At 65.6% G+C, this 14,253-nt stretch overlaps 2 protein-coding genes across 2 annotated transcripts in view; both read right to left on the bottom strand.

The window, feature by feature from the left end:
• The window catches only part of TANGO6 (transport and golgi organization 6 homolog), a 20,105-nt gene extending 19,864 nt beyond the window's left edge, over nucleotides 1–241 (bottom strand). Inside the window, exon 1 of the mRNA XM_041400884.1 lies at nucleotides 45–241. Coding sequence (XP_041256818.1) covers nucleotides 45–241 — 197 coding nt within the window. The remainder of the gene's footprint in view (nucleotides 1–44) is intronic.
• A 1,221-nt stretch (nucleotides 242–1,462) lies between these two features.
• On the bottom strand, nucleotides 1,463–9,370 carry LOC121333869 (cadherin-1-like). Its single transcript, XM_041400635.1, has 16 exons — nucleotides 9,240–9,370; nucleotides 9,023–9,137; nucleotides 5,605–5,834; nucleotides 5,375–5,506; nucleotides 5,127–5,282; nucleotides 4,908–5,052; nucleotides 4,622–4,794; nucleotides 4,113–4,241; nucleotides 3,823–4,008; nucleotides 3,499–3,743; nucleotides 3,251–3,393; nucleotides 2,927–3,154; nucleotides 2,215–2,436; nucleotides 1,998–2,128; nucleotides 1,760–1,903; nucleotides 1,463–1,684 (listed from the first exon to the last, which is right to left on the bottom strand). The coding sequence occupies exons 1-16, from the start codon at nucleotides 9,294–9,296 to the stop codon at nucleotides 1,472–1,474; spliced, it is 2,649 nt and encodes an 882-aa protein (XP_041256569.1). The 5' UTR covers nucleotides 9,297–9,370; the 3' UTR covers nucleotides 1,463–1,471.
• Nucleotides 9,371–14,253: the final 4,883 nt, after the last annotated feature.

Below are 14,253 nucleotides of genomic sequence, written 5' to 3'. Positions count from 1 at the left end.
CCGCCCGGAGCTCGCGCAGCGCGGCCCAGCCCGCTGCCCCTGACAGCCGCTCCTCCAGCGCCAGCGCGTTCCTGCGCAGCGTCTCCGGGCACAGGGCGGGCTCCCGGCCGGGCTCGGCAGCGCTGCCGCCATCACTGGGCGGCCCCAGCAGCAGCTCCAGCGCTTCCACCACGCGGGCCGGCTCCGGGCCCGGCTGCGCGCCGCCCGCCATGTCGGGAGCGCTGTCGGGCAGCGCCGCCATGCTGCGGGGTCAGGGGAAGGGGCGGGGAGGGCGCGCGGGGGGCGGGGCCGCGCGGCTGCCGCCATCTTGGGGAGGTCGGGGACGGGAGGAGGGAGCGCCTGAGGGCGGGGATGGCACTGGGGACAAGAGTGAGGGACAGGACAAGGAAAACGGCTTCCACTGCCGCGGCACAGGGTGGGTGCGCTGGTGGCAAGGAATCCTGCTCACTCGACAGCGATGAGGCCCTGGCAGTGGCCCAGAGCAGCTGTGGCTGCCCTTGGATCCCTGGCAGTGCCCAAGGCCGGGCTGGACACTGGGAGCACTGGGGACAGTGGGAGGTGGCCCTGCCCATGGTGGATGGAGTTGGATTATCCGTAAGGTCGCTTCAAACTCTTAACTCTTCTATAATTCTGCTTTCCCTGCGGAGGGGGCCACGGCCACACCTGCAGAGCAGGTAAAGGCTTCGAGCACCGACAGAGCCTCACGCACAGAAATGTGGTCTGATTTTCTTAAAACAATTTATTATTTCAATTTTATATAAAAACCATGCAATCAACACTTGGCCACTGCTGGTTTCCCAGCTCGCGTCAGACCCTTTTCCCATGATAAAAAATACAAACCGTGACAACAGCTAAACACAGAGGTCAGGATTTTGGGAAAGCCCTTTGATTTTTGGAAAGCACCTTTCAATGACTGCACACTAATTACACCTGGCACAACATAGGAGGAAATCAAACCATAATCGAGGGTACAGAAAAATAGAAATCTGGCTGTACATACAATTCTCTATGTAAATACAATTCTCTCAAGTAAATACAATTCTCTATGATGATGGTGCATCTTTGGTCTGTGTTGATCAAGTACCTCATTGCACTTCTCCATCACTAGGTTCACGGTCTGAGCCTGTGTGGGGCTGGCAGCATGAGGTATTTTGGAGAGCGCCAGAGAAACCCTTGTTCCCCTCATGGAAAAGGGAAGAAGGACCTGATCCTGCCCCTCACAGCTGTGATCACCTCAGTCCCAGGATAGGGAACGGACTAAACTCTTCCATGCCCTGGAGCCAAGGGGGCCAGGAAACACCCAGACTGCCCCAAAACCCCCCCATCCCCAGCGAGCCTGAGCTTTTCTCAGTGAGGGAGACACGGGCACAGGGTTCAGGAGGTGTTGGAGGGGCTTTGGCCACGCCGGACAGAGACCGATGTGAGTCCAGAGAGGTGAAATGAGGCAGGGACAGCAGCGGGCTGGGGGTCCCTAATCGTCCTCCTCGCCGCCGCCGTAGAGCTCGGCCAGCTTGCGGAAGCGGCCGCCCCAGTCGTTGAGGTAGTCGTAGTCCTGGTCGCCGTCGGAGGCCGAGGAGTTGAGGGAGCTGAGCGAGGTGGCCTCCGAGCCGCTGCCCTCGTAGTCGAACACCAGCAGCGAGTCGTAGGGCGGGGCCGTGGGGTCCGTGTCGGCCGCCTTCAGGTTCTGGGGGGACAGGGGGGTCAGCACCGGCGTCCCCCGCGCTGTCACCCCCCCCGGGCTCTCCAGGCCAGCACTCACCTCGTCGATGAAGTTGCCGATCTCGTCGGGGTTGGCGGGGCGGGGCCGGTACTGCGGGGCCGCCATGAGCGGAGGGGCCACGTCGTTGCGGATCACCTCGGGCCGGGCGTCCAGCCCCCGGTGCAGCTGGCTCAGGTCGTAGTCCTGGAGGGACAGGAGGAGTCAAGGCTCGAGGGACAACCAGGGGCAGTGCCACCACCACTTGGCGGGCAGGGTCCAGCAAGAACAGCCATCCCACCTGGTCCTCCTCGCCACCGCCCTCCTCGTCGTAGTGGTACACATTGTCCCTCATGTCATCCTCGGGGGGGAGCAGTGGTTCCTTCACCACCTTCCTCCTCCTCACGAAGAGCAGCAGCAGCAGCAGGAGGACTGCAGGCACAGGGAGGGGGTGTCAGGGCAGCAGGGAGAGGGTGACCCGCACTCTGTCCCTCCCATCCTCGTCCCCCGGTACTCACTGAGCAGCGCCAGGATGCCCCCCAGGATGCCCAGGATGGCGGGCACGCCCATGCCACCGGAGATGTACGCTCGCCGCTCGCAGTTCTTGGCTGGCCCCTCGCAGCTGCACACCTGGGCTCGCACTGCCGTGATCTGATCCTTGCCCTGCGCATCCAGCAGCTTCAGGAAGATGCTGTACTCGCCCGGCTCCAGCTCCTTCTTCATGCTCAGCTTCACCTCGTCTTGGTGAACCACAGAATCATTTGGGTTGGAAAAGGTCTCCAAGATTACGGAGTCCAGCCATGCCCCAGCACTGCCAAGGCCACCACCGGCTCACCTCCCCAAGTGCCACATTTATGCAGCTCTTAAATCCCTCTAGGGATGGGGACTCCACCACTGCCCTGGGCAGCCTCTTCCAATGCCTGAGCACCTTTTCCTTGAATGAATTTTCCCCAATATCCAACCTAAATCTCTCCTGCCACAACTCAAGGTTGTTTCCCCTTGTCCTGTATCTTAGGAGCAGATCCTAACCCTCACCTGGCTGCACCCTCTTGCCAGTAAGTTGTGGAGAGTGAGAAGGTTCCTCCTGAGCCTCCCTCAGCCACTCCTGGTGCTCCAGCCCCTTTCCCAGTTCTGGGAACGCCCTTGGCACTGGCACAGGACTTTGCCCCGTGGCAGGTCCCCAGCCTAGTGCTCACTGCAGGGCCCAGCACCAGAGCAGGTGGCACCCACCTGGTTGCACCATGCTGGCAGTCCAGTTGCTGCCGGAGCCGTGCATCAGCTCTGCCTTGAAGGGGTGGGTGTTGGGAGGCAGGTCCTTGTCGATGATCTTCAGCGTCTGCTCCTCGGGCTGCCGGTTGCAGATGTCGAAGCTGCGGGGCTCCGGCACGGGCCCGTTGTCGTTCACATCCTGAAGCAGGAGGAGCAGCGTCCCCGTGCCGGTGCCGTAGTTTGGTGACCCTGTGGGACTAAGAGTCAGTGAGGCAGCCAGGGAGGGGCCTGCACCCCATGGGGGGACATGGAGATGGGTATGGGGGCAGCAGCTGGGACCCTCACCATTGTCCACGGCCAGGACGATGGCCTTGTAGGTGCTGTTGATGGCATGTGCTGACTCCCGGTCCAGTGGATGGGCTGCCGTGACGATGCCGTTCTCAGGGTCAATGGCCAACCACCCTGCAGGGTCGCTGCCCATGCGATACCTGGGGGCAGCCAGGGGTCAGCAGGGGGAGAGAAAGGGGCACACGGCGCAGCGCAGCCCCTCAGACACCCCAGCAAAGCCCCTGCTGCTATCACCCTCCACTCACGTGATTTTCTGTCTCTGGTCCTTGTCGGGGTCCTGGGCTGTGTAGGAGGTGACCTGGTATCCCACTGGCACATCCTCCATCACCTCCACCTGCTTCACTGGGGGTATGAAGATCGGGGCTTCATTCACGTCCCTGACCACCACCAGGACATTGGCTGTGGCAGGATTCAGGGCCACGGTGAAGGGGACCTCGTTCTGCACTGACACCACGAGCTTGTACCGGTTCTGGGTCTCATAATCCAGGCCCTGGGGGTGGGAGAGAAGCCAGGTAGTGCCAGCAGGGAGTCAGCTGGTGCTGAGGCAGCCGTGCGGCAGCAGGACCCACCCTGGCAGTTTTCAGGAGCCCATCGTTGGTTTTGGGGTCAGTGGTGATCTCGAAGTTGCCCTGTGGGTCCCCGCTCTGGATGCGGTAGACGGCGCGCCAGGCCGGGGAGCCTGGCAGGTCCTGGTCTGTCACATGCAGCCGGGCCACCAGCACCCCCACCTCGTTCTCGTCCACTGCCTCCTCATACTGCAAGATGGGACAGGGACAGTCACCTGTGTGGCCCCAGGCACCCCAGGTGGGGGCTTGTGCCACGATGCCCGGGGAGGGCAGCAGCTGGGGCTGGGTGGTACCGTGGAGGGGTCGAAGACGGGAGGGTTGTCATTGGCATCAGTGACTTTGATGATGGCAGTGGCAGTGTTGGTCAGGCCAGTGCCTTCCTGGTCTGCAGCCTGGATGATCAGCGTGTAGTTGGGAGTGGTCTGCAGAGAAAAATCATCCCAGTAAGGGCTGGGGTGGGGACTGGGGTGTTCCCCTCCTCCAGGCATCACCTGCCTGCTCCTCCACCCTTCTCCGGCCTCGCTGTCTCCTGCTGGCACACAGGCAGCCGATGTCCCAACTGCCCACCCAAGGGGGGCTGGCACTGTACCCACTCCAGGGCTCAGCAAAGTTCTTTGAGTGTCCCCAGCATGGCTCCTGGTGGGCTTAAGGCTGTAGACACCCCTACAGCCAGGGACAGTGACTCCAGGATGCCACATCCCAAAACCAGATGGACCCCAGGGCTGCAGTATCCCCTTCTCCCCATGGCACATCCCACTGTGGAGTAGCCACAGGTTCCCTTGGGCGGTGGCAAGGTGCCCACCTCCCGATCCAGTCCTGTGCCAATGACACTGATGATGCCCTTCTCGGCATTGATGGTGAACATGCGCTGGGCACCCTTGGGCTCCTCGCTGAGGATGGAGTAGCCGATGATGCCGTTGTTCACATTGATCGCATCATCTGCATCCGTAGCGTTCACGGTCATCACAGATGTGCCTGGACATGGGGACAAGCCAGGGAGACTTTAGTGGTGGGACAGAATCCACCGGACACCTGGCACTGCTCGTGCTCAGGGTCTGCGTGGTCCCGGCTCAGAGTCCCCCGCGTACCTGGCTTTGCGTTCTCCTCAATGTAGCCGACGAAGACTTGCTGGGTGAAGACGGGCCGGTTGTCGTTCTGGTCAGTGACGGTGATGATGATCTCCATGGGGTCTTCCACGGGCTGCCCGTTGGCCGACACGGCGTGGGAGTAGAGCTGCAAGGGCACAGTCAGTGTGTGTGCAGTGCCCAGGACTGCCCCTGTCCCGCCACAGATGTCCCCTCACTCACCACGTATTTGTCCTTCTCCTCCCGGTCCAGGGGTTTTGTCACCTCCAGCCACCCCGTCTCCCGCTCGATGATGAAGACACCCACGGGGATGGTATCCGCTCCCTGCCCCGTGATGCTGTAGAAAACCTTGGTCTCCTTGTCCTTGTTGGATTTGATCTGGCAGAGAGGGAGGAATAAGCCAGTGGGGACATATCCCAGCCCTCTGGGGACGCCCCTGGACCCTGCCTGGTCCCTGTGGGGACACCCACCTGGACCAGCTTCTTGGGGAAGGGTCCCGGCTCATTCTCAGGGCAGTTGATAGGGGGGATGACCCAGTCCCTCTTCTGCCGCCGGAGGCCGTGTCCATGCTCCGGGAAGATCAGCACGTCCGGCACTGTGCCCTGTTGGGACAGTGGCTCTGTCAGTGCCAGCACCTTGCTGAGCCCTCTGCAGCAGGGACAGGACTGCTGTGACCCCAGGGAGTGGCTCTGTGCTTTACCTGCTGCATGCGCTCGTGGTGCCGGTGCTGCTGCCGCCGGGGGCGCAGGGTCACCTTGGCCGAATGCTTCTTGCCCGTGGTGTCCCAGGTGTGCACAGCGAAGGTGATGTCCCGCTGCTGGAGCTGCAGGGGCCGGGTGGCAGAGACAATGCCATCCCTGCTCACCTTGAAGCGCGTGTCATCCGGGAGGAAGGCGGCACGGCGCGACTCGCCACAGTCCTGAAAGCTCACTGGGGACAGGGGACGGAGTGGCAGAGGGTTCTGGGGACATGGGCACACACAGCACAGCCCCACTCCTAGGGTGTGGGGTCACAGCAGTGGTGGGGATGCTCCACACACAGTGACAGCCGCCCTGCCAGGATTCCATCCCGGGCACAACACATGGTGCATCCCTGCCCTGGCTTTGGTCCAGGATGGGACATGGCAGGACTACCGTGCCACAGAATCCCTGCCAGACACTGACAGTGGGGCAAGTGGCACCTGGCACAGCATGTCCCAGTCCCCAGCACCATGTATGGCATGGCACATCCCCATGTGGGGGGATGGGTGTTTCCCTGTGGCACAGCATGTCCCAGTCCCCAGCACCTTGTGTGGCATGGCACATCCCCAGATGGGTGTTTCCCTGTGGCACAGCATGTCCCCAAGCATGGCATGTCAGCACCACTGTCCCCATGCTTCTCCAGCTGCTTTTCCAATAAAAACAAGGGCAGCAGTCATCCACTGACACTGGCACCCAGTGCCCTGGCAGCCAGGCCCCTCAACCTGCCCAGGGACCTCCGGGACCCCCAACCCCAGGGCCAGCGGGCAGGCGGGGGTCCGGTGTCACTCGCTGGGCACCGGCTGGGCGCAGCAGAGCTGGGCCGCCACGAGGCAGCGGTCAGCGGGCATCACATGAGCGGGGCCGCGCTCCCGAACAAACCCCCTTTGTCTGGGAGAGAGATGCTGGAGCCAGCGGCCCCCAGGCTCCGCAGCCAGCGCTGCCACCATCGCCCCGGCGTGACCCGCGCCTCGGCAAGCGGCCGTGCCAGGCGGGCGGGAGGCAGCGCCGAACGGAACGGAACGGAATGGAATGGAACGGGGCCGGGGGTTACGTCAGCCCACGAGCAGCCCAGGAATCCGGGGTGCCTGTGGGATGGAGGGGGGAGCAATCGCTGCTCCCTGCCCACCGTGGTGCCCCCGACACGGCCAGGAGGAGCCGCCGGCGCGATGCCAGCCCTGCTCAGCCCCGCGGCGGGACCCCCGGCCGGGCTGGCGGAGCCGGTGGGGCCGGCTGGGCAGGAACGTGCCGGGGCAGGCGGGGAAGGAGAGGCAGCCGCGGGCGCAGCCGCAGCGCTCGGCCCTGGCCCGGGGCCCGGGGGTGCAGCGAGGGGCGGCACGGCGCCCCCAGCCCCACGCTGGTGCCGTGAGCGCTCGGTGCTCAGCCCGCACGGGGTTCGGGAACGGTGCTCAGAACCCGCCCCCCCCTTCCCGCTCTCCCCCTTTCCAACTCCCCCCCTTCCCACCTGGCTGTGCACAACCTGTTTTTCCAGCTTGGCTGAAGGAGGGCTGGCCCCAGCCCTCCTCTCCCCGGGGCTGGGAGCTGGGGGATGGAGCGGGGGGGCCTCTCCTTGGAATGATGGGGGTGGGAGAAAAAGAGAGCTCAGAGAGTCCTACAAGGGGGATGCCCCACTTCAGCCCCCCACCACCACCACCTGCAGGACACTGGGACAACCAGACTGGTACAACCAAAAAGGGTGTGGGGCTGAGACCCCACACAGGGGATCAGGGCAGCCCCCCAAAGCCACCTCATGTCCTGTGAGGTCTCAGTGGAGCTGGGCACAGGCAGAGCAGGGTGTCCCCATCCCTGCAGTGCCACCACCCCGTGTGCTGCAGCTGTGCCAGGGCAGGGGGCTCTCCCCGGGGTGAAGGTGCCACGGGTGACACATCCCACTGACGTCACCCCAGTTTCGCTGTGACTTCAGACTCTCGAGGTTTCTCCACCCAGGACTGACGGGCACTGTCCCAGCCCCCACCACGTCCCCCCCACCCCAGAGCCCCCCGACCCACGGACAGAGCCCTGGCCATGCCGCAGCCCCCACGCAGGTGTTGTTGTTCGCCGTCCCGGTGCCGCGCGGGGCCTGTCTGGGCTTGTTGGAGGGAAAACACCGCGCTCAACTCATCAAGCTAATTACAGGCCGGCTCCTCAGCCTCGCCACAAGCTTTGGGGTGCTCTGTGGCCCAGCATGGCCTGGCATCCACCTGGCATCGGCCACCCCATGGCTGGCATTGCCGTGGCACAGCTGTGAATCACTGGGTGCCACACACGCCTCAAGGGCAGATGGTCCCTTCCTTCCTCCCACGCCCTGACTGTGCCCGGAACCCAAAACTGAAAGTGCTGGTGCCAGAACAGAGGATTTCCAGCAGGTCTCAGTGCTGCAGGAAAGTCACAGGCCTGCCCGTCACCCTGGTATCAGGCCCAGCCCTGATGGACATCGGTTTGTGCGCGTTAATGATCAACCACAAGGCAAACAAACACAATTTCTGGGATATGGGGCAGGGTCCGATTCCTGGCTCTCCCAGGCGAAGCCGTTACAGAGCCGAGGATGTTTGGGAGCCTTGGTGCTGCACTGGGTGCTCAGTACCCCTCGGCCCTGTGCCCACCCTTGCACACACACTGGGGCGCCAGCACCGCTCTCAGCCATGAACTGGTGCAGATGGTGACAGCCACAGCACACAGCCCCAGAGCCCACGGAGTCCCTTTTGGGGACCCCAAAGTGGCAGCAGGTCCCCAGCACATGGGTCCCCAGTGCCCCCTTGCCACGCCAGAACTGGGCTTTAGTGCCAACATCGTGGGACACCGACGTCCCCAAAATCCCAGGAGCCCATCCTGGTGCCCATCCCCATGCCAAGAGCTGCTCTGGGGCCCTACACACTGGGTCCAAAGGGGGCTCACCCTGGTGAACCCGGGGTGCCAGGTGAGGCACGGGGCAGGGCAGGCGCCTGCGTGCCCCACACCCCAGCCTGCCGGCCCCGACAGGTCTGCGGTGCCTGAGTCAGCGCCGCCCGCGCCGGCGCACCCCGGGGAGCGGCTGCCGCTGCCCCCGCGCCGGGACCGGCCCCCGGTCCAGCACCCCCGGCTGCTGCTCGCGCTGGGACCAGCAGCGCTGCCCCACCGCTGCGTGTGGACACACCAGGCTCTGTCCCCCGTGCCACCCGCCGCCACAGCAAGCCTGTCCCCACCGCCATAGTGCCACCCCCGCTGCCACAGCGCTGTCCCCACGGCCCCATCCCCGCGGCCACGCCAGCACCTCTCGGGCACGGAGCCACGGCTTTATACCCCCCACTGCCCACCCCTGTCCCACACACCCTGTACCCGTAGGCCCGTCCCCATCCTCACAGCCACCCTGTCCCCCACAGCCGCTTGTCCCCGTGTCCTTACCCCGTCCCAGTGCCCGTCCCGCCGCCACGCTGTCCCGCGGCGCCGTCAGGGCGAAGGTCTCGGCGGCGAAGCCGGGCTGGCACGACGCTGCCCGCTGGCACAGCCGCTGCCCGCTCTGCCCGGACAGAGACGTTAGCACCGGGCAGGGTCCCGAGCGAGGTCCCGCCGCCCCGGGCAGGGTCTCGGCGGGGTCCTGCCGCCCCGTTCCGTGGCTCACCTGGAGCAGGAGCACGAGGAGGCAGAGCGGGACCGAGCAGCCCGCCCGCCGCCCCATGGCCGGAGCCGCTGCCGGTGCCGGTTGGTGCCGGAGGGATCGGGCGCTGCCGCCACGAAGTCGCAGGTGCGTCCGGTCCCCTCCCGATCCCTCCTCGCAGGTGTCGACCCCGCCGAGAACCGCCCCGTCCCGCCCCGACGGGAGGCGGGCCCTCCCCGCCCGCACCCGGAACCCCGGTATTCCCGGTACCTCCGACGCCCGGTATCCCGGAACCCCCCACGGTACGGGTGCGGTACTTCTCCCACGGTCCCCGGTACCGTGGTACCCCCAGTGCTCCGCCAGCCCCCGGTACTCTCAACACCCCTGGTGCTCTGCCCGTCCCGGGTCCCCCCGGCTCCCCGTGCCTCTGATATTCCCAGCCCCAGCCGCACAGCCCTCGTGCTTTCCGTGCCTCTCCTATCCAGGGCAGTGGCAGCAGGGGGTGTTGTTGGGCGACAGGAGCCAGGAGCACCCCAGGGTGCCCCCACACCACGGCACCAGATCCCAGCTCTGCAGCAGGGGACAAACGTCACACCAGGGACCCCTCGAGTGGGAAGAGCCCCTCAGGATGCTGCAGCCCCCGGCTTCCCCTATACCCTTCTGTCCCAAAGCACAGCACAGCTGGGGAAGGGCACCCTAGGGAAGGGGACCCCAGGGACCCCCAGTACCATCATCTGCCCCCATCCCATGTGTCAGGAGCTGATCCTGGAGCCAGTGGGAGACCCCCAGAACGTGGGGTGCTGCCAGGGCCAGAGGCTGCTGTGCCAACCCATGCTAGCACTCATGGTCATCTCAGGGGGCTGGGGTGGCAGCAGACTCTGGCAGCCCGGGCCAGGAGGGATTTAGCACCAGGAATGCCCAATGCCACCAGTGTCACTCCCATGAAGGACAGACTGGTGGTCAGTGCCCTATGGGGGACATGAGAACTGCCCCTGCATGGGTGGCACTGCTGCTGTGCCACAGGTTCCACACTGTGCTGGGCAAGGGGGGACAGGGCTGGGGAGGGGTCACTGCAGGGCTGGGGCCAGCGCCAGTCTCCAGGGCACAAAGTGACACAGAGCCTGGAACATCTAAAAAAACCAAATCCTTTATTAAAACTGACCCAGCTCCCTTCCCCTTGTCCGCAGCATCACACGCCATCATTCCATACCTTAAAAAATAGATAATAACCACAAAAACGCAGGCGAGGAGGCGAGGGGGCCGCGCTGGGGTGGGGGGCACGGCAGGGGGAACCCCCAAGGCACGAAAGCAGCAATAAGGCAGGGACAGCAGCGGGCTGGGGGTCCCTAATCGTCCTCCTCGCCGCCGCCGTCTGGGCAAGGCTGGGAACAGTGAGTAGTGATGCTGCAGAGAGCAGTCCCAAACCCAGGAACCTCAGGGGCTGAGGTGCCCTGGGCAGGGGTGGGGCCAGGCAGCCCCCACACTGCTCCATGCTGGAGCTGGGGTGTGTTTCCTGGTGATGGCAGCACGTGCTCCTCACGCGGGAGGGGGAACAAGGGCCCTTTCATGTCCCTCACCATCATCCACGGCCAGCAGCACAGCCATGTAGGTGCTGTTCTTGACGAAGGGGGACTCGCGGTCCAGGTGGTCCCGCGCGGTCACCAGGCCATTCTCGGGGTGCACGGCCAGCCAGCCGGCTGGGTCATGCCCCACCACATACCTGGGGGGCACAGGGGAGCTGGTGCTGTGGCGAGGGGCAGCAGAGACCCCCCCAAACCTCCACTCCAACCCTGTCCCCGCTCACTTGATCCTCTGGTCCTGCGCCTTGTCAGGGTCCTGGGCCGTGCAGGCTGTGAGGGTCTGCCCCGGGGGCACATCCTCTGACACCGTGGCCAGCTGCACCTGCGGCACGAACACCGGGGCCTCATTGACATCCTCCACAGTGACCGTCACCGTCGCAGTGGCCATCGGCAGCTTCACGACGAAGGGGACCTCGTTGGCCACGGCCACGTGGAGCACGAACTGCTGCTTGGCCTCATAGTCCAGACCCTGGGAGAGGGGGAGACACGGGCAGTGAGAGTGGGACAGGCAGGACTCCCCCTGGGCAGCAATGGGGTGGCACGGGGTGGCACAGACCTTGGCGGTGCGGAGGATGCCCTCGTTGGTGGCAGGGTCGGTGGTGATGGCAAAGGCACCCCCGTCATTGCCACGCAGGATGGAGTAGACAGCTCGCCACGCCGGCGTGCCGGGCTCGTCCAGGTCGGTGACAGCCAGCCGGGCCACCTCCCGCCCGGCCACGTTCTCCGGCACGGCCGCCTCGTACTGTGGGTCAGGGGCACCATCAGCACCACGGCCCAGCGGGCACCAGGGAGAGTCACACCCAGCAGGGGGGCACACATTACCATTTTGGGGTCAAACTCGGGGGCGTTGTCATTGACATCGGCGATCTCGATGACGGCCAGCGCTGTGGTGGTCAGTCCGTCCCCATCCAGGTCAGCTGCCTGCACGGTCAGTGTGTATTCCCGCACACGCTGTGGTGGACAGACGGACAGACACTGTGTCAGCCCCTGCTTGGGGCTGGGACCCCTGCCCCACGGTGCTGCAGAGCCCACCTCCCGGTCGAGGCCGCTGGCAATCACGCTGAGGGTGCCAGTGGCCCGGTTGACAGTGAACATCTGGGGATGGGGCTCCCGTGGCTCCTGGCTGAGGATGGAGTAGGCGATGACACCATTGTAGGTCTCCACTGCATCGTCCGCATCCGTGGCTGTCACCTGCATGATGGAGGTGCCTGGGGATGTGGATGTGCAGGTAAGTGGGGATGCTGGGGGGCTCAGTGCCCCGGCTGTGCCCCAGGAACACGGCTGCTGGGATGCAGAGCTTCCCCAAGGCACGGGGTCCTACCTGGCAGAGCTCCCTCTGGCACAGAGCCCCTGAACACCTCCTGCGTGAACTGGGGCTTGTTGTCATTCTGGTCTGTCACCGTCACGATGATCTCCATCGGCTCCTCCACTGGCTTCCCGTTCTCGGACACAGCGTGGGAGAAGAGCTGCGGGGTGGGGTGTGAGTGGGGGGCCTGGCAGAGCACCCCAACATCCCCCTGGTGTCCCCAGGCAAGGACCTACGTGGTACTTGTCGATGTGCTCGCGGTCCAGCGGCTGCGTCACTTTCATCCAGCCCGACTCCTTCTCAATGGTGAAGATGCCCTCGGGGGGGGCATCTGCTCCCTGCCCTGTGATGCTGTAGAAGATCTTGGTGTCTCTGTCCCGGTTGGATTTGATCTGGGAGGAGACACAGACCAAGGGGATGGGGTCAGCATCCCCCAGCACCCACCTCCGTGCCCAAAGCCCCAGCCCAGACTGACCAGGGTCATACCTGAACCAGCTTTTTGGGGAAGGGGCCCCTCTCATTCTCAGGAACCTTGATGGGGGGGATCACCCAGTCCCTCTTCTGCCTCCTGAGAGCAGCGCGAGCCCTGGGCAGCTCCTGTGGGATGGGGGTGAGTGAGGACACAGCCGGCTGGGGCAGCAGGGGTGGGGGACACGCGGGGCAGCGTTACCTGCGGTGAGCGCCTGCTCTCTGCGGCAACTGGGGCAGGGTCTGGCTGGCCAGCGGCACTCCGGGGAGAACCAGCATCTCGGGGGGGTACGGCGAGCGCCCTGCCCACCCCCGCTAGCCGCACGGGGCCCCCGTCCTCCCGCACCCCGACATCGGGCTCCTCCGTCCTGTACGCCCCCGCGCAGCCTCCGGAGCTACCTGCGAGGGTGAGGGGTCAGGGGGATGGGGGGACCTCTCCCCCGACACCCCCGAGCCGCAACCACCATCTCCGGGACCCTGCAATCCCCCGGAGCCCCGAGGCGGAGTGAGGCAGGGGACACCGGGCGCCGTACGGGAGCGCTGTGGAAGTTTCGGTGGAAGTTTCGGCTTTGTCTCACAGATGATGGGAAATTCCTGGGCGGGCAGAGCCCTGCCCCAGCCCCCTCCCGGTGTGTCACCCCCTCGGGGCTCCCAACCCCCCGCGGCCAGATCATTGGGCACTGAATCTCCCTCCCCCGCCTCCCACGCTGCATCCCTCGTGCTGGACACAGCCCCGGCTCCGCACCCCCCGGGGGAAGGATTAGGGGATTAGCGGAGCTGAGCCAGCTCCGGGCGGCCGAGCGGCCCCGGGCGGGGCTGGGGGGGCTGCGGAAGGCGTGGAGTGGGGCAGGGAGAGCCGTGCCCCACGGCTGCTCCGCACCGGAGGGACCGAGCCCGAGGGCGACGGCGGGGCCGTGTGGGGAGCAGCAACCGTGCCCCGAGGGCAGCACCGGGGCCCCTCCCGGTCGCGATGGCCTCGATAAAGGACTTTAATGGGGCTGGAGGGGGATCGGTCACCCCAAGCAGGACACGAGGAGCCCGGGACAGCCCCCAACCCCCGCCGTGGGGAGCCCCCAGCCCCGCTCCCCAGCTGTGGCGCGGGTGGTTGCTCCCTCCGAAGGGGCAGGCGGCACAGGGGGTACCCCACCATGTCTTCGGGGTCCCTCCATGGAGGGCTCACAGGGCACCGTGCCCGCTGGGTGCCGGGGCCATGTGCTGCCCACGGAGGGGGTCGCAGTGGCGTGGCCAGACCCCCGCCTGTGCCCACAGCAGGGGCCTGGCAGCGCCCACCTCCATTCCGGGCAGGCTTAGCTGATGGAAAAGGGATGTGAAACGGGATGTGGTGTCCACAGCAGACAGAGGTCGAGGCCCCTCCCTGGCACTTACCGCCAAGGAGAGCTTTTAGTGCTCCCGCGGCCATTAGACGAGCGCTGGCTGCGGCCGCGTTCCCGGGCAGCCCCAATCTCCCGGGAGCTCCCGAGCGAAGAGGGCAGCGGGCCCGGGCCAAGCGCCGGCAGCGGGCCAAGAGCTGGCAGCAGCAAGACCCTGCCCAGCCTCGGGCCAGCCGGGGCCCGCACCGCACGGCCGGAGAAGGGTGGCCCCGGGGCACCCAGCCCCGCTGCCAGCCCGGCGCCGGCCACCCACCCTGCGGGGAGCCAGCCCTGCTCGCAGCGGGCGCCCCACG

Source organism: Onychostruthus taczanowskii, unplaced genomic scaffold, assembly GCF_017590055.1.
Source record: "Onychostruthus taczanowskii isolate IOZ18803 unplaced genomic scaffold, ASM1759005v1 scaffold18, whole genome shotgun sequence".
Lineage (NCBI taxonomy): Eukaryota > Metazoa > Chordata > Aves > Passeriformes > Passeridae > Onychostruthus > Onychostruthus taczanowskii.
Note: the sequence above shows the minus strand (reverse complement) of the source record. Positions and strands in the feature narration are given on the sequence as shown.

Bases quoted from the DNA above. Each gene is read 5' to 3' on its own strand.
- LOC121333869 (XM_041400635.1), bottom strand. From the start codon at position 9,296: ATGGGGCGGCGGGCGGGCTGCTCGGTCCCGCTCTGCCTCCTCGTGCTC. The intron at 5,283-5,374 runs GTGGGTGTCCCC...CCTCTCTGCCAG, and splicing joins TCCCCAAGAAGCTGGTCCAG to ATCAAATCCAACAAGGACAA. The intron at 1,685-1,759 runs GTGAGTGCTGGC...CTGTCCCCCCAG, and splicing joins TCGGCAACTTCATCGACGAG to AACCTGAAGGCGGCCGACAC.